Source organism: Diabrotica virgifera, chromosome 9 (genome assembly GCF_917563875.1).
Source record: "Diabrotica virgifera virgifera chromosome 9, PGI_DIABVI_V3a".
In the NCBI taxonomy this organism is placed as follows: domain Eukaryota; kingdom Metazoa; phylum Arthropoda; class Insecta; order Coleoptera; family Chrysomelidae; genus Diabrotica; species Diabrotica virgifera.
In genome coordinates this window covers 60,714,684-60,736,945 of record NC_065451.1, presented here as the reverse complement: position 1 = coordinate 60,736,945, position 22,262 = coordinate 60,714,684, and the positions used below count along the sequence as shown (strand labels likewise).

The 22,262-nt window shown below is 34.9% G+C and overlaps 2 protein-coding genes across 2 annotated transcripts; one reads left to right on the top strand and one right to left on the bottom strand.

Moving 5' to 3' along the window:
- Positions 1-6,653: 6,653 nt before the first annotated feature.
- On the top strand, positions 6,654-8,832 carry LOC126892509 (uncharacterized). Its single transcript, XM_050662062.1, has 2 exons — positions 6,654-7,024; positions 7,404-8,832. The coding sequence occupies exons 1-2, from the start codon at positions 6,827-6,829 to the stop codon at positions 8,790-8,792; spliced, it is 1,587 nt and encodes a 528-aa protein (XP_050518019.1). The 5' UTR covers positions 6,654-6,826; the 3' UTR covers positions 8,793-8,832.
- On the bottom strand, positions 8,812-10,517 carry LOC126890961 (uncharacterized). Its single transcript, XM_050660139.1, has 3 exons — positions 10,390-10,517; positions 9,281-10,047; positions 8,812-9,218 (listed from the first exon to the last, which is right to left on the bottom strand). The coding sequence occupies exons 1-3, from the start codon at positions 10,515-10,517 to the stop codon at positions 8,812-8,814; spliced, it is 1,302 nt and encodes a 433-aa protein (XP_050516096.1).
- Between the last annotated feature and the right edge of the window lie 11,745 nt (positions 10,518-22,262).

Below are 22,262 nucleotides of genomic sequence, written 5' to 3'. Positions count from 1 at the left end.
TAGGAGCGTGCCCACACAAAACTGACGCTTGCATAAGGACTAGAGGTTATAACACTGACTACCAAATAAAAATTTTAAAAAATTAATAAAAACAATTTAAACATTATTAGTTTTACATTGAAGTTATATTTAATTGTTACGTATTGTTTATTAAATTGCTTTAAGAGGAAACAGTAGCGATCAACAGGTAGCGAAAACGCGTTCCAAGATTGCGGCTGTAATTTTAAATATTTTTTCTAGATATTTGGCACACTTATTCGTAATATAATAGAGAATGGCGGTACAGAGCCCAATTTGAAAAATATATTAATATGTGGAAATTATTCTGTAATTAAGTACAATACTAAAAAACGAGCCTGTACCGCCATTAGGAAGAACAAAAAAATAAACTTTCTTCAAATAAACTTTTTTATCCGATGCCTAGATTTTGTGTCATTTTGGAACTACTAAAATTTTTTATTTCATTAGTAGTTCCAAAATGACACAAAATCTAGGCATCGGATAAATAAGTTTATTTGAAGAAAGTGTATTTTTTTGTTTTTCTTAATGGCGGTACAGGCTCGTTTTTTTAATATTATATTTAATTACAGAATAATTTCCACATATTAATATATTTTTCAAATTGGGCTCTGTACCGCCATTCTTTATTATATTACGAATACGTGTGCCAAATATCTCGAAAAAATATTCAAAATTACAGCCGCAATCTTGGAACGCGTTTTGGCTACCTGTTGATCGCTACTGTATCACCTTAATAGTTATTTATGATATAAGTGTTAAAAGTACACGTTTAAGGCACGCATGTGAAAGTGTGCAGAATGAGCGAAGCGAGTTCTGCAATTCGCAATTCACATGAGTGCCTTAAAAATGTACTTTTTAACACGCAGAGCATACAAAATTTTTTCTACAAACGTAATTACAGGACAATATCTACAAAAACTTTTACTTGAACTTGACTGACATTCCATTTTTATATTTTTTTGAGGTTACATCAAAATTGCTTATACGGTCAATACGAACTGCAGTGCCATAAAAAATTTAAAGCACTAGTGGGTTAAAGTAGCATTTTTTAACGCTCGTACGGAGTGCTAAAAATTGCATTTTTAACACGGTTGTAGAAAAAATAAATTATGTTTGACTTCGTGTGTTCGTTTTTTTAAATTCGCACGAAATAATAAGAAATATCAGATGAGTCCATATAAGTTTGGGTGTGTGTAATACTGTAAAACCTTATATTACAAAAAGAAAAAACATCATGTTCAAGTAATCATCATCATTCAACCCGGATCTATCCACTGCTGGATATAGGTTTCCCTCAGTCTTTTCCATGCATTTCTGTTTTGTGCTGCTTGCATCCAGTTTTTGTCGATCCGTTTTATGTCATCAGACCATCTCTTTGGCGGACGTTGTTTTTTTTTAATGTTTTTTTCCATAATAAATCTAAACACACACACACTTTAAAGAATAAAAAAGTTGTTCCTTCCTGCTAATATGTGTAGGCCTGTATATTTGAAAATACTTTTAAAGTATGGCCCTAATCCTATCTATGCGGCAACTTTCACCTTAATTGTTTTTTTGTGTTTCTTGCGATAAATGAGTAAGTAAACTTCCTCTCATTAAAGCCGCACCTTCGCTTCAAAACAACTTTCAAACTCCTAACAACCCGAAGTTTGATCGCATATTTAAACTCAACACAGAATTTATAGTCAGAAATACTCTCAACCTTCACGTTCCGGTCCATAATCCGATCATGGACCCTCTCACAGACAGAGAAACGGAGAGCTTTTGCCACCAAGGCAAAAACAGCGCTCCCGGACCTGATGGCATCAACCGAAGATGCCTAACGAATCTTCCTGAGAGTATTATCCCTCTTCTCAAAAAATTTTTTAATGCATGTCTCAAAAACAGCTACTTTCCTACTCCTTGGAAAGTAACCAACACAATCATGCTACCAAAAAAAGGTAAACCCTCCACAGACGTGGAATCCTATAGACCAATCTCACTCATAAACACTCTGGGAAAAGTCCTTGAGCTAATACTAAAAGAGAGGCTCAATGACTTTCTCGAAACCCACAACATCATCCTTAAATATCAATACGGATTCCAACACGGTAAATCTACACAACATGCATTGATTGACTTCACCACTAAAATCACCCAAACCATCAACGATGGTTCATTCACCATAGCCACTTTCCTCGATGTACAGGAGGCTTTTGACCAGATCTGGCACGACGGACTTGTTCGAAAGCTAATTGACATCAGGCTTCCACTACAATTTACAAAAATTGTACACTCTTACCTCCACGACCGAACTATTAGAGTGAAAGTATGCGATCAAAAATCAACCCCATTTACTCCACAAGCTGGAGTTTCCCAAGGTTCAGTTCTAGCTCTACTGTTGTACATACTCTACAACAGTGATCTTACAAATCAAAATATCCCAGGCACTCGTCTGTCTCTCTATGCTGACGACACGGCTCTACTCACAACAACTGCTCGATACAATCCACAACTCATTCACAGAAGAGCTCAGGCTCTGTTAGACGCGGTCGAGGAATGGTGTTGTAAGTGGAGAGTTACGCTGAACGCGAATAAAACAACAACAATTGTGTTTCGCGCCCCCTCTGTGTCACAAAGAATCATTAGAAATGAAGACGACCAATACCCACTGAGACTGATGGGAGAAAGGCTCGTGCTCAGCCCGACTGCAACCTATTTGGGAGTACTGTTCACCAGGACTCTCAACTGGGACGCAGATCTAAAGACAACTTTATATAGGGTAAGGAACCGACCCAGACTTCTCAATCCTCTCTCAGGGAAAATTGGCAAGACACACAAGAAAACTCTCATCCATACTTACAAGACCTATATTCGATCCGTCGTTGAGTACAAAGCAGGTATTTACTGTCTTTTCAGTAGAATACAAAAAGAGAAGTTGTTGTGAGTGGAACGTAGAATCTTGCGCAGAGCAAACTACGAGCACTGGAGATACCCACCAAACGAAATCCATAACCTTTCTAATACATATCCCCACAATTATCGAGAGAGTTAACTCTCTGAACAGGAACTTCACATCAAAAGTAATCAACGGCCCCCTCTCTGACACACAACAATCTCTAAAATGTTCCTGTTCTTCTTCAGGCCACGTATTGCACGTATTCTACTACCGACAGCCCGAACGGAAAAAGATCTACCCACCGTCCGCCCTAATGCAAACATGCATTGACGAACTCCCGGTAGAATACGAAGAAATCCTTGAGGGTGCTCCGCTAGTCTACCGTACCCTCCTCTTTTAACTCCTCTTCCCTACCCCGAACAGGGAGAAGTTGGTTTTTTGCGGTTTCCCAACTTCATTGCACAATTATACCTGTTGGTCCTAAGAAAATAGCCGCAACTATTTTCTACACTTCAACGCTCACTGTCCACGCTGCGTCCAAAAACCACCTCCTGACCGCCGACGAGGGACGCAGGCTTGCCTGTCGTTGTACAATGGTTTCTAGGGACCATGGTCGAGGGCAAAGCACGGACTCACGGACAGTACACACATTATGTCAATGGAACCAACACCAATTCTATCAAACTTTCTTCTCTGATCTCTGATAGTCGACTGAACCACCTTCGTCCGGCAAAACCCAGGGCCACCACACCTTGCCCCAGCGCCTTTTTGGGCCTGTTTGCTTTTACGGCCATACTAACAAATTCAACACATACCCTGAAGAAGACAAAATCCTAAACAGGGACTACTCAATGAATCCTTTCAATAAAGCAATCCTTATCCTTCACGAAACCCACGTTGAGTATAAAGCCGCACCCTGTATATTGCAATGAAAAATACGTGAAATTTTAATAAAAATGTGAATATTGTACTGCACGTGCTAGATAATTTTTATGTTTTCTAAGTCAATGACATAACGAGTTAAAACCGTTGAGTTCATAAACACAAATGTGTACTTTTCTTTTACAGTTCTGTTACAATTGACGGATTTTATATTAGCACCATTATAGTTACAAGTAAAATCCATAAAATAATTTCGATAATAAAGTCTAAAACAGTAAATTATATTCAATGTTAATTACAGCAATATGTTTATGTAGAAAAAATACTTGTAAGGTTTATACTGCTAATTAAATCTCTTAATCCTTGAAATATAGATACGAAAGTTGTAAAAAATTGGAAGAAATAGGCACGCGTTTATTATTAAGCAAATTTCTATGAATAAATATCAAGAATGTTTAAAATACAAATACGGAATCCGATTATTGACATCAATAGCATATCAAAGACAAAGAGAAAGCCTACGAAAAAATTTATTTGATGTAATAAGTATTCCAAAATTTATGGTAGGGGAGCAAAGTATGCTAAATTTGCAGTCACTTGAGTGTTATGGGGACCTATTGGGTTGATTAGTAGGTCCTAAAACCAAAAAAATTAAGTAAAATTTTCAATTTTAGTGGGGACTTCCATTTTTTAATTTAATTTTCGATTTCCAACAATCATTTTTTCCGATTATAACGTCGTTTATCCATAATTCGAAAAAATGTCTCGAATAAAAGTTGCTTATTTTTACGTAAAGAATCCAAATCTGCATTAAAAATTTGGGGGTGCCATTTAAGATTTAAAAGTAACCCCCGCCCCAGCTCCGTGGGGGGTCGTGTTTGGTACCATTCGATAGATTTTTCAAAAACATGTTGAAAGTGTATTTTGCAGTTTTTCGATCTAATGTTCATTTTGCGAAATATCGCGGGGTTTGTATTTAAAATTTTAAATTTACCCCCACCCCTCTCCGTGGGGGTTATGGTTAGTACCATTCGATAGATTTTTGAAAAATATTGAACACGTATCTTTTAGTTTTTCGATCTGACGTTCATTTCGCGAAATATTCGCTTTTTTCTTGTGCAACTTTTGTGACTCACCCAATTGGTTACGCCCTGCTCAAATCTTCAGATTTTTTAAATATACACTCTTTTGCATGTACTTAACTTACCTTATCTTAATCTCACAATATTTAAATATTAAACTAACTTTCTTTACCTACCTCTTTTAAATTTTTTTTATTAAAACGATACCAAAAATATAAAAAAAAAAATATAAATTTGAACCCGGTACCTCTTGATCTCCGGTCACACGCTCTACCACTGAGCTCTATTGGTTTTGCTTCGACAGGTTACAATATATCTCATACATACTGACAAATTTAATAGACCAAAAGTGAAGTATACAAAAATACTTTAAATATACTTACTATTATTATAAAATATCTTATTCCTGGGGAAGACAAATCCAAAGACACAAAATTTTTAATAAATAATACATTTACCAAGAACACTAACTATCGTTTTATATGATATAATATAACTTATTTGCGCTGATAGCGCTGATACATACACATCTTGAAAGATTAGCAACGAAATACATACTGTCTGTGTGCGCATGCGCCCGGCATTATAAAATTTCACTCTATCGCTGTGAAGTAAAGTTTTGAAAAGTAAATAGTAAAATATCAGTGTACATACTGGACACAAAAATAATAGGTATTAAACAAAATAGCACACTTCACAATCTTAAGATTCGATTACACACTGCTAACGCCCGGTTTCATAATCAACTTAAAGTGAACAGTGAACATTAACTAAAGTTCACTTTAAAGTTGACATTTACCCATATGAATTGCATTGATAAAGGTACCCCAACTTAAAATTTAAAGTCCACTTTAACTGATTATGAAACCGGGCGTAAATAATTTTTCCCAAAAATGGCCTTTTTTATAATTTGTTCAGACTATAAGTCGTTATCTTTATATATTAAACGTTCTTATACAATCCTATTCTTGTACATTATACCCCAGTATATATAACAAATATAACATTACATATTTGTTTTTAATACTGCGATTATACCATTGATTGAAATTATACAATAAATAGACAAATAAAGTGTGGCAACATTGTGACTCTTCTGAAGAGAAATAAGTTCAATGTTATTCGAATTTGCAGTTTTGCCGGTGCAAATTCTTCTCGTATACTTATAACATTTCGAAGGAATGGTTTCGAGGGAAGGTTAAAAAATACACATTCGCGTTCGTATACGAAATTTTTCATTCGAGTTAACTCTTATGCGAAAATATTCGATTGAATTAGAAAATACGACTCCTGAATCGGGCGATGTCTACACCCTTTGTATTTCCGAACCATAAATTATCGAGGGCGCACTGTGATGGGCAAAGTCAGCATACTTTCAATGTATTTCACCACATTCACAAAGTGCGTCGTTTTCTGTCTTCATATCCCATTTAATGAGGTTCTATTTAACATAGGCAACACCGGTGCGTAGACGGTTGAGTGTCCGCCAGGTTCTCCAGTCTAGGAGTCTAGGTTCATTCCATTAGGTGGTCTGGATGTAGGGGAAACAATTCGGGTAGTTAGATGCTGATGTTTTTCATAAACCTTTTCCTTGATTTAAGCCGTCTAGATCCTGGCGGTTCGTCAAACCCGTATAATGGAGAAGTTTACCATTTTTTTTTATGATTGCAAATAAAAATTAAAGCACACCTAAATTACACTATCAAAAAAAAATTATGATATCTCTAAAAATAAAAAAGTTATAGGCACGTAAAGTTGCGCGTTGCATTCATCATTTTTATTTCAGCAGACGGGCTTTGTGACGTCACATCTCCGTACCGGTTTATAAACTGAACGGAGCGACCGGCGCCGACTCGCTTAGATTACTCATCGTTTGTTCGTTGTCGAATGTGTACCATTTTATTGTTGTTATAAAGTTTGAAAGTGGTGTATAAAGAGTGAAGAAACAGTGTTATTGATTTATATGATGAGTAATATTAAAAAAGGCTGCTATAAATACTGTATTGTGCCTAATTGCACGAGCACAACAATTAAAACACCAAACAAAATATTTTTCCATGTACCTTTGCAAACAGACAAGAGAAAGAAATGGTGCAAATTAATGAAGCGAGATTTAATTGGACCCAAAAGTATCAAATACGTATGTGAAGAACATTTTGATGTGAGTTAACACTTTCTTATTTACTATCAAGATATAATAATTAATAGATATTAACTAATGGTGTAATTGCAAACAATATAATATTATATATGTTACTTATGTAATATCAAATACACTAGTTTAATTTTTTTGTATCTCTACAAAGTCCATAAATGCATGCAGTAATATGCAACCGTCATAAGTAGAAAATTTTACCTTGCAAAAACTCCAGAAAGATCCCAAAATTGACTTTAAAGTCTTAAGCTATGTTTATTGCAGAATGTTTAACAATTCGTTAAAGTGTATTTGCAATATGTAAAATTTATGTTTATACCTTTATAATGTAACAAGTAAACTAGTTAAATTTTGTTCTATATATCTATTCATTTTATTATTACAGATTGAAAATGATACAGAAAATTTAATAAAGTTTAAATTGGTCGGTGGAACATTAAAATTGAAATCAGAAATATACCCTCACAAGTTTGATTGCCAGAAAGTAGTAAAACCTTTAAGAAAAAGTGGAGCATATGAAAAAAGACGAAAAGCAGAATGTTTTAATGAGATTTTAAAAGATGATGTTCCATCGACCTCAGGTTGTCAACCTTTCGAAATCATTAATTGTGATCCAATATATGAAGAGAAAAGTGTACCAAAGGACCCTTTATCCGAGGATTGTATTTTGAAAAGTGTACTAGGTAGTCCAAAGAAAAAATATAAACATAAAAGAGTGCAAGTTAATATAAAAACTCCACAAAAAAACAAGGAGGTGCAAACAGTAAGGTTTAGAACGAAAAAAAGTGACATGGAAAATAAGCGACAAAACATCTGTTCCTCACCTGAAAGTTCTCCTTCAAATATGTCTGTGTCATCAATGTCATCATGTAGTAGCACAAGTTCAGATAGCATGTCAAATACAATCAAACCTAACTTTTGTAAAGATACTATACTTAAAATAAATACCAACATCGGTTTTTATTTGGGATTACCAGAAGAAGTATATTTTCTAACGAAACAATTATCTGAAAGCATTGCTTCGCCAGTAAGAGATATTTTAATTTCATTAAAAAAAATTCGTCTTAACGACCCATATATACGTCTGGCCATTGACTTCGATGTCAGCACAAGTTTAATAGGAAAAATATTTAACAGAACAGTTCCGTTAATAGCCAACCGCATGAAACAGTTTATTTTTTTTCCGCCGATGAAACAAATTTATGAGAAGTTACCCATATCTTTTAGAAAGAGATATTTTAAAACTGTCAGTGTATTAGATTGCTTTGAAATACGAATAGAAAAACCTTCGAGTGCCAAGCAACAGTCTTTGACCTGGTCTGAATATAAACATTGTAATACAATTAAATATTTGATTTCCATTACACCTGATGGATTAATTAACTACATTTCGGATGGTTATGGTGGAAGGGCCAGTGACACAATAATATTTGAAGATTGTGACTTTTTGTTGAATTTGTCACCGGGATATTCTGTTATGGCTGACAGGGGTTTTAAAAACATATCTCATTTGCTAGAAACTAAAGGTTGCCATCTTATAAGACCTCCAAGCGTTTCTGCAAACACGGTTAGTTCAAAATTGGAAGTAATGGAAACGAAACGTATAGCAGCGCTACGTATAAATGTTGAGAGATCAATAGGTAGATTAAGAAATTTTTCCATGGTAGCCCCTCACGCTTGTATCGATACTAAAGTCATTTGTATGTTGGATTTCATTGTTGTGATTGCATGTGGTATGGTTAATGTTCAAAATAAATTAATAACATGTAATTAAAACGTATTGTGTTTTATTTTTAATCTACAATCAATAAATCAAAAACATACTTCCAAAACAATGTACACTGTTTAATTAAATTTTTGCAGTATTCTTCATTATAAAATACTTCAAAAACATCTACTTGTTTAGAAGTCTCAAAATCATCGTGAGCGATGCAAAAATAAGCTTTCAGTTTTTTTGCAAAGTGCATTTGTAATTGCACTTGGGCTTCGCATTTTGGTGTTAAGTTATTTGAATTAATATATTTGGTTAAATTTTTGTTCTTCATCGGACATTTAATTTCAATAATATGGTCTTCTGTAATACCATCTGGAGAGGCACCCAACAAAGGATATTCGCTTAAGAGAAAGAGTCCGCACTTCTTGATCTTAATATTTTTAATTTTTTCTACCTCTCTCCTTACATCGTTTTCTAGGCGTTTTCCTAAAACAAAAATTAAAAAGTATTATGTACACCAACATATTAAATAAAAATTTATTAAGTACCTCTTTGCATTGCTATCGGCTCTTTAAACTGATATGCTCCTAAAATTTTTTCTACGAGTACCCCATCCGAAGTTTTACATTTTGACGCTTCATGAGCAATAGAAGCCGTTATTCTGCCGTACCTCAGCTCGAACCATAGTGGAGAGTCAGATTGGTTGCTTGTTGCCTTTTCAATCAAGTTACATTGCTTTTCAGTAATATTCTGTTTGCAAAATGTTATAAAATCATTTAAACTAAACTGAACCTTACTACTCTTGTATTTACAAATCAGGTAGTGTAGTGAAGCTTTCATCTCCAAGTTTACATCCTTAAAATATGTCATTATTTGTATGTTGTTCGCATTTCGTTTCTTGCATTCGCTAATAAAAGTATTACAAAATTCATTATCTTCTGTTATTTCCGAAATTGTTGCGCAGTCTTTGTTAAAATCTTTGGCTTTAATAAATTTAACGTTACTTCCAACATTAGAAAGCGCTGGTTTCATCCAGTAGCACTTTACTGAAGTAGTTGCAGGTGCCTCACTAATTTTAAAAAGCCACATTAAAAAAGCTACTGTATGTTTACATCCACCTTGATTAGCAGCACAGTCATGACAAACAACACTTTCAACCTTTTCCTCACTTTCGTCACAAACCAATGTACAGTGATAAGGTTTACTTTTTACTTTGTGTTCAGCTGAAATTCTGCATTTTACAGTACATTTATTGCCTTCACGTTTCACCTGGACATATCCGACAGCCTCATCTCGATAGGATTCTCTGCAGGCTCTGAAAAATTACCAATACTTAGGTACTTACTTAATTAATATTGTTTTAATCAACTTTACTTATGGACGACCATCATAATGATATATTAATGATATTATAATAACTACAAGCCACTACTGATAACAAATGATATTAAAACTTTTCATGAAAAAATAGTAAGTGTTCTTATAAAATTAATATGCAAGTAAAGAATTATTGATTGGTCGGTAAAAACATTAAACAAATTGGTAAATGTTTGCATTATTACATCTTTGCTTTATCAGCCAAAGAATTTCTATATTAGTAGTTAAGTAGTATGTAGTAGACGACTATAATATTAAGCGAAAGTAAATAGATACTTACTTAGAAAGTTTTACTCCTTTTATTTCAGCACTTATATAAGATGGATTGGAAGAAAAAAAGTCCATCACTGTATAAGTATCAATTTTTGGCAAATTATCACTTTGACCTTTTACAAATCCTTCTTCCATTACCATAAAATAAAATTTGAACGCTACTACACGTATAACACTTGCTGGTTCAATGAAGAATAAATGGACCGACCGTTCGGGACTCTGCACTCTGCCGCTCCAATACGGAGACGTGACGTCAGAAACAAAGTCGAAGCGACAATCATTTCGCGCGGAAATTCTCAACTTTAATATTCCATATCTCCGTCATTTATTAACGGATTTCATTCTTTCTTTTACTGATTTACCAGTTTTATTCTATACTTTGACTCTATTTGACTGAAAAACATATTATCAACACTATGAAACTTCTCCATTGCTGCCTTTCATCGAAAGTTTGCCTGAACTTCTCCTCATATTGCGAGGCGCACCTACGATCGTCTGGTGATGCGAATCCAGCTGCCCCCTGTCCGGCACCATAGGAATGGAGGGGTAGATTTCATATAGCTTATAGCCTGTAGTTATTCTGCATGTTTCATTTAATGATGTGTCCACTTGTTGGGCATCTCTAGATCTGCCCCAGACGGGACAAGTATATTCCTCTGCTGAGAAACATAAGGTCTCAGTTGTTGACTTTAATATCTACCTGTGGGTTTGCACCCCACTTGCTCTCTACGAATTTCCGGAGAAGGTTGTTTCTCATAGAAACCTTTTGTCTCGTACCCTGACAGTGGAATTTATATATTAGTGACCGGTTTAGTATGACTCCAAGATATTTGGACCTATCAGTATGTTTCAAGTGTTGTCCCTCTCAAGACACATAAATGTACTTACTTGAAAACTAATTAATGCAAAATTCTTTCAATTTTTTTGCATATAAAGAAGAATTTAGTCGGGCATTAAACGTTGAAGGCACCTTTTTTTTTCATTTTTTTATTATTTTTTTATTTTTTTTAAACATATTTTACAAATACCTAGAACTAATTACAATAATATTTTACTATCCGATAAGAAAGATACCAAACAGTCAAAAATTTTCTTTTTATTCAGTGACAGAATAAAGAGAATATTTACAGGGAGTAAATTTACAGGGGAATATGTTCTGGTCTATAATTCTTTTAATTAGGTGATTGGTTAGGTGTTTATGCTTCTTGCATTCAAAAAATATGTGGTTCAAGTCACTTTTAACCTCACATTCTTGACAAATATTTGAATCTGATATGTTTATTTTAAATAAATGTGCAGGATAACATGCATGTCCAAATCTAATTCTACTGATGGTGGATATGTATTTGCGAGGGAGGGTAAAATTCTTATACCAAGGTTTTTCCGGAATAATCGGTTGTATCAAACTGTATTGTGTTGTTGATATGTTACAGTACTTTTCCCAGTGTGTTTTCCAGTTCTTGATCTGTTCAGTTCTTAAACAAGCGAAAGCATCTAGAATGCTGGCTGATATTTGGTTACTGTTCCATGGATGAGGGAATTTTTAGCTAATTGGTCTACATGTTCATTATGTGTAAGTCCTGAATGTGCTTTGATCCACATAAGTTGTATTTTTTGGGTGTGTTTATTAATTTCAAATAAGATTTTTTTTATTAAGAAAATGTATGGATTAGAAGAATTACAAGGTAGTTGAGGTGTTTGAATAGCAGTAAGCACAGATAATGAATCAGATAAAATTACTGCAGAATTATAGGATGCTAACTTGAAATAAATTAAAGCCTCATATACCGCCGCAGACTCGGCAGTAAAAATGGAGAAATTTGAGGGCAGTTTAAACATTTTTTCTATAAATTTATCTGGAATATAAAAGGCACAACCAGTACCATTTAAACTTTTGGATGCATCTGTATAAATACAAACAGATTTTGACCAATTTGTAAGGAAGTTGTTTAAAACAATACTGTTTAATAAAGAGTGCTCATGATAACTGGGTTGTATTATATCCACTTGATTTAGTAACTCAAAGAAATCTTCGAAATCTACCACTTTATATGCAACTGCAAGTTCAGTATTATTATTCGCAGTGTTTCGAAATGCGTCACATAACGGTGGCGAGTTTTTGTAAGCCCAATAGTTATTTGTTAAATCAAAATAATTTAAAGTACTAATTTATTTATATAAACAAGTATTGTAACACCGAATCTTAAGAAGAAATTTTTGACTGAGATATTCCCTTATAAATTTAGTGGGAGGTTCCACTGTTTCAACATAGAGTGGTTCAATAGGGGTAGATCTCATAGCACCTATGAAACAACGCAATACTGTGTTAAAAAAAACTGGAGTTGAACTCGATATGAGAAATTGAGAGGGTGGTAAAATGAAATCATTATCGAGACCTGATAGAAGGTGTTAACTCGAATTCAGGTAGGTTCAGGATTACAAAAATAATATTTTTTACTTGTGTTTTCGAGCTCTCAAAATCGTCATTTTGCGTTCTTTTTCAGTTTAATATTTCTTATAACTCGAAAACGATCAACAAGAGGAAAATTAAAAAAAAACTTTTTTACTTTCGAATGACAAAAAAATCTAAAATAATATCTAGCCGGGCCGAAAAAATTTTAGTAAAATTCAAAAAATAATAATTTTTGAATTATTAATTAATTAATATCTGGAAAAATTATATCGGGCACCGCTTGTTTTTTATAATTTTTAACATACTAAATTACATACAAATAATTTTTATCGATTAAACAGATCGGTGAAGGTCATTCTTATATCGGATCCTCTACTAAAGTGGCGTTTAGACACCGCGATAAATGCGAGCAAATTATTGTGACGATAAATTGCTACGATTTATTGATTTTTTAAAGCTGTTTAGACGCTGCGATAAATTGTTGCGATTGATTATAAACTGAAACAACTCGATCGTTACAATAAATTAATGCAATCCGATACCAACTCCAATTCCGATAAATCGCTGCGATGTACCATTTACATCATCATCATTCTCTTTGCCTTATCCCTATGCGGGGTCGGCTTCCCTAATTGCATTTCTCCACACAATTCTATCTTGGGTCATATCAATGTTAATCGCCTTTACCAACATGTCCTGCCTTATCGTCTCCCTCCAGGTCTTCTTTGGTCTTCCTCTCCTACTCCTTCCAGGAATCTGCACTTCAGCTATTCTTCGTATTGGGCGATTAACGTCTCGACGTTGAACATGACCAAACCATCTTAACCTATGCTCTCTCATTTTGGCATCAATTGGTGCCACACCTAGACTTCCCCTAATATACTCATTTCTAATTTTATCCTTCTTTGTCACTCCACTCATCCATCTAAGCATTCTCATTTCCGCCACATGCATTCGTTGTTTCTCTTTCTTTTTCACTGCCCAACATTCAGTTCCGTGCATCATAGCCGGTCTTATGGCTGTTTTATAGAATTTTCCCTTCAGTTTCATTGGAATTTTTCTGTCACACAACACACCACTCGCTTCTTTCCACTTCATCCATCCAGCCCTAAATCTACTGCATGCATCTCCATCTATTTTTCCATTACTCTGTAATACCGATCCTAGGTACTTAAAACTATTGCTTTTCACAATCATTTCACCGTCCAAAGATACCATTTTATTTGTAGTAACTCCATCTTTAAATGAACATTCCAAATACTCTGTTTTTGTCCTACTAAGTTTTAATCCTTTTTCCTCCAGAGCTTGTCTCCACTGTTCCAGTTTTTGTTCTAAGTCTCTTTCACTATTTCCTATCAACACTACATCATTAGCATACATTAGGCACCATGGAATACTACCCTGTAGTTTAGCTGTTATCTCGTCCAAAACTAATGAGAATAAATAAGGACTAAGCACCGATCCTTGGTGCAATCCTACTTTCACCTGAAATTTATCAGTCTCTCCCACACCTTTCCTAACACTAGTCGTTACTCCCTCATACATATCTCTCACAATCTTTACATATTCGCCAGGGACTCCTTTCTTATTGAGTGCCCACCACAGAATCTCTCGAGGAACTCTATCATATGCTTTCTCAAGATCAATGAATACCATATGAGCGTTGGTCTCTTTATTCCTGTATTTTTCCATCAGTTGCCTTACAATGAAAATTGCATCTGTTGTTGATCTGCCCTGCATAAAGCCAAATTGATTATCGGATATTTCGGTTTCTTCACGTATCCGTCTATCGATTACTCTCTCCCATATTTTCATGGTGTGGCTAAGTAGTTTTATAGCCCTGTAGTTTGTGCATTGTTGTATGTCTCCCTTGTTTTTGTAGACAGGTACTAATATACTGCTTCTCCATTCGTCTGGCATTTGTCCAACTTCCATAATTCTTCTTCCTGTTAGGCTATTTTATATATCTTTGCTTCGCCTTCCCTGGTATCAAGTTGATCGTATAGGTTTGAATACGCTTCTGCTTTAGCTTTTGCTACTGCTACTTTCGCTTCTTTCTTTGGCGACCATACAGTTTTGAAGATCTATATCCGATCTGGTTTCTTGCCACTTTTTATATAATTTTCCCTTCTCTTTTATTTTTCCTTGTACTTCATTTGACCACCACCAAGTCTCTTTATCCTCAAACTTCTTTCCTGACGTTTTCCCAAGTATTTCAATAGCCGTGTCTCTAATAATATTGGCCGTTTTTCTCCAAATTGTGTTAGGGCTTCCTTTCATGTTCCAACATATTTTTTCTACTATTCGTTCCCTGAATAGACCTTCCTTCTCATCTTTTATCATCCACCACTTGATTTTTTGTGGTCCTCTCCGATATTTTTGTTTAGTTTCGCTTTTTACTTCGATGTCCAGAACAAGCAGCTTATGTTGTTGGCTTACTGTCTCACTAACTATTACCTTGCAGTCCTTGCATTCACGTATGTCTTCTTTCCATATCATGAAGTAGTCTATTTGGGATTGATGTTGTCCACTTTTGTAGGTAATAAGTTGAGTTTCTCTCTTTTTAAAGAATGTGTTAACAATCGCCATATCCAATGCTGTTGCTAATTCTAGCATGTCATCTCCAGCTTCATTTCTAGTTCCAAAACCTAATCCTCCATGTATTGTTTCATATCCTGTCTTGGCTTGGCCCACATGTGCATTGAAATCACCTCCTATTATAACTTTCTCCTCTGCTGGAATATCACTCAGTACGTCTCCTAATTGCTCATAGAAAGCTCTTCTTTCATTCTCACCCAGACCTGTTTGAGGAGCATACACACACACAACATTCAATACCTGTTTATCAATTACAAATTTCACTGACATCAACCTATCACTCGTTCTTACAACTTCTACTACGTTATCTTTCATTTCAATATCAGCAATTATACCAACTCCATTTCTAGTGTTACTACTCCCTACATACCACAATTTATATCCATCACCTAGTTCTTTCGCCCTTTGTCCTTTCCACCTAGTTTCTTGAATACAAGCAATTTGAACTCTTCTTCGTTTGAGCGCATCCACTATCTCCAGACTCTTACCTGTAAGACTACCAAGATTCCAAGACCCTATCCTGATTTTTCTAACCTGTAATGGTGTTTCCCTTGAGATAGTCCTCACCCGGAGATCCGAACGGAGGCTCATTTTACTTCCGGAACATTTTACCTCAGGAGATGCCATCATTTCAGTATAAGTTTTTATTGCGTTTGGAGAAGGTCTTTTCATTATTATGGCCTGAAAAGATTTTTGGATATTTGATGCCTGAATGCCTTTTCTATCAGCACCATACCCTGCCCTGTCCTGCACGTTTAGCCAATACACCACCAATGCAACCAAAGTGCAGTATTACCCCACACCCGCCTGCATTTTTCTGTATAGGCCAGGATCCCTACTGTAAGGACTGCCCTATAAGCCAATGTATTGTTGCCCGTATCCCGCCACTAGGAGGCACGTACTTCATTCGGGATACGCGATGTATCATTTACACGCAACGATAAATTGAAACAACGCGATTGATATCGTTAAATATGACTTCGTCTGTCTTCAATTACCTTCAAATATCTCAATATCGTTCGTAATAACTCTCGTCCTTACGGTATACCAGGAATTAGGTTTTCATTCATTTTCTTCACGTAAGCTATTTCAATGTTTTCTATTTTTTACATCGTCACTAAAGCTTAATGTCCACTATTTATTATTAGTTGTAATAATTTATAAAAACGACAATGTCCCATTGTTTTCCACTCCATATGACACACATTGTTGACATACTAAGTGCATTTCAAGTTCCAAGAGACATTAGTCACTGCTAACACTCTCTTCAATATTTATTAATGTTCTCGAAAACAGGATATCTTTTTACCTACGAGTAAGGTATAAGGCGAAAATTAATTACGCTGTTTTGCAGAAGTCAAAAGTTAAGAATATTCATTAACGGTTTTATATCTAAAAGAAAGTTTATAACAAAGGGTGTGGTATTGGAATGTTTACTTCAGTTAAAAAAGTCTTCCCCTTATTATTATTACTAGTCGGGGCAGATTATTATCGGAGAACAGGCCATTTTTGGGAAAAGCTATTTACCAGCAATTTTCTTGCTGGAATCGAATCTTATGATTATATTATATATTATATAGGTATGCAAAGCCCGCAGATAGTGTGCTATTTTTTATAAACAACGCGGGCCCCCAAATCGTGATTTTTTCAATTATTGCTCTACAACTACAAAGATTTTTAACTTTCCACCGTAAATAAATTCTGCATAAAAACATGTTTTTTCCGATTTACTTCGACGAATATTTTCCTCGGAAAATGTGGGTTTTTCCTCGGAAAATGTGGGTTTTTCCAACAGAATCTTTAATTTTCTACTAACATTTTAGGTAAGTAATTATTTATCAATAATTAAATAATGTGATGACATAAAAACCGCAATAATAACCATAATAATTATGATATATTCGATTCGATATGCAAAATGGCCAGAACATCGAGGCCATGGGCGACAACGATATGTACAAATATCTTGGAGTAAAGCAGGCGCGGAAAATTGACCATAAGCAAATGAAAACTGAGATAATTACTGAGTTTATAAGAAGGGTAAAACAGCTGCTTCGTTCACAGCTTAACAGTAAAAATTTGTTTAAGGCACTAAACACCTACGCTTGTTCCGCGCTTAGCTATTCATTTGGTATTGTTAAGTGGACAAAAACGGATATAGAAAATCTTCAGCGAAAACTACGAACACACCTCACAAAGGCACAAAAACACCACCCTAAAAGTGCAGTAGAACGAACGACATTACCCCGGTATTTAGGAGGAAGAGGACTTATGGATATAGGTGAGCAATTAGATAAACAAATTGCTAATTTAAGAACTTATTTTCAGATGCAGGCTGAGACATCTACTCTACATCGCGCTATCTGCGCAGTAGATGACACAACACCGATCAAACTGAGGGAAGCAGAACTGCGCATAAACCACCTTACTAAGGACGAAAAAGTGCGCGCCTGGATGGGTAAACCTTTGCACGGGCGACATCCCAATGAGGTCAGCCAAGATTATGTCGACAATATAGCGTCGAACTACTGGTTGACATCAGGAAAGATGTTCCCTGAAACGGAGGGTTCATTACTGGCCATTCAGGATCAGGTTATACCAACCAGAAACTACCTGAAATATATCATCAAAGACCCTCAGGTTCAAAACGACAGATGCCGATATGGATGTCAAGCCCAAGAAACCATCCAACATCTTACAGGGGGCTGCCAGGCATTTGCTGCAACTGAATACAAGGAACGGCATGACGCAGTGGGAAAAATCCTTCATCAAGAGATAGCTATCAAGCTGGGACTTCTCCAAACGGACCATCTCCCGTATTATCAATACGTCCCTGAGAGTATGCTTGAGGATGGCAACTACAAGCTATACTGGGACCGCACTGTGCTCACAGACCAAACAGTGGCACATAATAGACCAGATCTCGTACTAGTTAATAAATTAACAAGACAAACAACTCTAATTGATGTGGCGATACCTAACAACAATAATCTACGTAGTAAATTCACTGAAAAGATCGCGAAGTACAGAGATCTAGAAATTCAAATACGAAGGCAATGGAGAATGCAAAGACCCAGACGATACCTATTGTTATATCTACTACTGGAGTCATTCCGAAGAACCTCCTCGAAAGCATAAAAAGGCTGGGTCTAAATGAACATCTTTACAAGACCATGCAGAAAGCTGTACTACTCGCAACGGCCAGATGTGTACGAAAATTTTTGGGAGATACACCTGCATACCAAGTCACCTAGGGCTCGATAACACGGAAGGAGTCCCACCAGAGCTCAATCCTTTTGATACCGTAGGTATCTGGGATGAGTCAATTTTCCCCTTAGAGGGAGTGTGAGCCGTATGGCTAAATCTGGATAATGATATATTAGTATGCAGTTCGGTCTAGACAAGTGCCGTGTTTTTTTAATATAGTCAGAGGAAAGGTACAGCCCGGTGGATTCGATATGCAAAATGGCCAGAACATCGAGGCCATGGGCAATAACGATATGTACAAATATCTTGGAGTAAAGCAGGCGCGGAAAATTGACCATAAGCAAATGAAAACTGAGATAACTACTGAGTTTATAAGAAGGGTAAAACAGCTGCTTCGTTCACAGCTTAACAGTAAAAATTTGTTTAATGCACTAAACACCTACGCTTGATCCGCGCTTAGCTATTCATTTGGTATTGTTAAATGGACAAAAACGGATATCGAAAATCTTCAGCAAAAAGTACGAACACACCTCACAAAGGCACAAAAACACCACCCTAAAAGTGCAGTAGAACAAACGACATTACCCCGGTATTTAGGAGGAAGAGGACTTATGGATATAGGTGAGCAATTACATAAACAGATTGCTAATTTAAGAACTTACTTTCAGATGCAGGCTCAGACATCAACTCTACACCGCGCAGTTTGCGCAGTAGATGACACAACACCGATCAAACTGAGGGAACCAGAAATACGCATAAACCACCTTACTAAGGACGAAAAACTGCGCACTACTCCAGGGAAATAAAGCAAAAATATACCATGTTGGGGACACTTCAGCAGCCAGGTTGCAAATGGTTTTTTGGGTACTATATACCTAATACATTATACATACAAAAATGCCCGTCACAGTTCGGAGGAGAAATTTAGTTATTAACAAATAAGTGTCAAAAATGGCAGTTTTTTCGTTTAAATCGCTACGGGTAAAAATAGGGTAATTAAATATCATATTTATACCGTTATTCTCATAGTAGTCCATTCTTTCACGGTTTTTGCTCTGAATTTTAAAGAACCGCTTGGATTGACATGAAATTTGGCATACATATACCTTACATGTCAAAGAAAAAAAGTGATATTGTGCCGATGTGTGCTTTTGCCCTGGGGGTGACTTTCACCCCCTCTTGGGGGTGAAAAAATATATGTCCAAACTAAGTCCGGAAATGGGTAAGCTGACTAATTTTAAGTAACTTTTGTTCTATAGAGCTTTTTCGCCAAGTCAACAATTTTCGAGTTATTTGCAAGTGAATATGTTCATTTTTCAACAAAATAACCACATTTTTAGACGGTTCTTCGCAAATAACTCAAAAAGTAAGTACTCTGTCGAAAAAATGTCCTTCGCAAAAATATAGCCTATAAAAAAGTAAAAAAATAGTGTACGCGTTAGGTCTCTGGATCTCGTAGAACCAGAGTTATAGCCAATGAAAAATAGATTCATATTCACCAAATTTTAAATAGAATATTTCGACGTGAAATATCCAAAAAATTAAGCATTATTTGGGGAAAACCTATTTTAACTTTTTTAAAGTGTTTAAAAAAGCTTTATTTCTGTTTTTACAAAAAGTTTCTAGCATTAAATTTAAGCAAGTTACGCTCAAAATAAAGTTGGTCCCTTTTGTTTTTGCAAAAAAAATCGGGAAAATCACCCCCTAATTAGCAACTTAAATTAAATTAATAGTTACTGCTCCACAAATTATTTTACTTATGTTGTGTTTATATGATCTGTAAGTTTGATCGATTCAAAGTGCTTTTTTTTGAAAAAATTTGGTTTCAAAGTAAAATTTTTAAAAATTTATATTTTGAAAAATATACTTTTTTTCAAAATAACTTAAAAATTGTTGGAGATACCAAAAATCTCAAAAAACAAAAAAAGTCAAATTTGCTTTTCTGAATATTATGTATTTTTTGTTTTTCTGTTAGACAAAAATTGATTAAGATTTGGTGTTTCTAAATTTGCATACATTCGTGATCAGTGACTCGTTCAACCCATTTTAACTACAGCCCTTTCAATAATAAGGACTTTGAACCGATGAAACTTACAGATCATATAAACAATATATACACGAGTCAAAAAACTTGTGAAGTCGTAACGATTAAGCTCATTTAAGATACTAATTAGGGGGTGATTTTCTTGATTTTTTTACCAAAACCAAAAGGGACTTATTTTGAGCGTAACTTGTTTAATTTTGATGCTAGAAATTTTTTTATAAAACAAAAATGAAGCTTTTTTAAATACTTTAAATAAGTTGTAATGAGTTTTCCCCGAAATGTGCTTCATTTTTGGTTATTTCACGTTAAAATATTCCATTTGGAATTTGACGAATATGAACCTATTTTTCATTAGCTATAACTCTGCTTCTACTAGGTGTAGAGACGTGATATATACACCATTTTTTTAAATTTTTTAGAGACTATATTTTTGCTAAGAATGTTTTTTCGACAAAATACATACTATTTGAGTTATTTGCGAGAAACCGTCTAAAAGCGTGGTTATTTTGTTGAAAAAATGAACATATTTACTGCCAAATAACTCGATAAGTATTGACTTAGTGAAAAAACTCTATAGAAAAAAAGTTACTTAAAATTAGCCAGTTTATCCATTTCCTGACTTCCTTTGGACGAATATTTTTTCACCCCCAAGAAGGGGTGAAAACCACCCCCAGGGCAAAAGCACATATCGGCACAATAGCACTTTTTTTCTTTGACTTGTTAGTTAGCTATGTGTATGCCAAATTTCATGTCAATCCAAGCGGTTCTTTAAAATTTAGAGGTTTTGCAATATTTTACCGTTAAAGAACGGACTATAGTAGACGAGCCAAGGTTTAAAATGGCAATTTTTGAATTTCGGTTCGATCATTTGTTGCTTCAGAAATTGCAAAATAAAATTAAAATTTCGAAAATAAAAAAATGGCTATAACTTTTGTGAAAATGACCTTAAGACTTTCATATTGCACGAAAAGTTGAGACAAATAGTCCGTATAATGCACAAAAAATTTTAAGACGATTCGTCAATTAGTTTAAATTTTATTCAATTTGTTTTTCAGAATGAGCTTTTTTTTCGCAATAATATTGTTAAGAAAATAGTAATGTAATAGCAATTCTCTGAAAACCACATGTAAGAAGAGAAGTGATGATTTCAAAGTATTTAAAAAAAATCATCTTTTTAAACCTTTGCTCGGAGTGTGTACTTTAACGAGGTAACATCGCTTAGTGTTTTGCTAGTACTTATAGTATTTTTGTGAAATTAACAAATTACAAGTAAGACCAGACTTTATCGTACATATTGATAAGCCTAATTGCATGTTGTTTTTTGAATCGAACAGTTAATTAGCAAATTGGTGAATTATTCAAAAACTTGGCCTGCTTCCAGTGGCGTAGGCCTACCAAATATGTATTTTCGGAAGAGAAAATATATAAAAACCTAACTAATACCAACAAATAATTAAACTGTTCGTCTACTTTTGACTACAACGGTAGCGACAACCAAATTAGTCTCCTTACAGTTCAAACTTTCAAGATGTCACAAAATATTCAACAAACTTCTACAACAACTTCCTCATATGCAACCGCAACGAAAAAAATTCCGAGATCAACCTTCCCGAAGCGA

What these genes read in the sequence shown, in the direction of transcription:
- LOC126892509 (XM_050662062.1), top strand. Translation starts at nt 6,827, where the DNA reads ATGATGAGTAATATTAAAAAAGGCTGCTATAAATACTGTATTGTGCCT. An exon ending in TATGTGAAGAACATTTTGAT is followed by an intron (nt 7,025 to 7,403) that starts GTGAGTTAACAC and finishes TTATTATTACAG; the next exon opens with ATTGAAAATGATACAGAAAA.
- LOC126890961 (XM_050660139.1), bottom strand. Translation starts at nt 10,517, where the DNA reads ATGGAAGAAGGATTTGTAAAAGGTCAAAGTGATAATTTGCCAAAAATT. An exon ending in AAAGGAGTAAAACTTTCTAA is followed by an intron (nt 10,048 to 10,389) that starts GTAAGTATCTAT and finishes GTAATTTTTCAG; the next exon opens with AGCCTGCAGAGAATCCTATC. An exon ending in GCCGATAGCAATGCAAAGAG is followed by an intron (nt 9,219 to 9,280) that starts GTACTTAATAAA and finishes TTTTTGTTTTAG; the next exon opens with GAAAACGCCTAGAAAACGAT.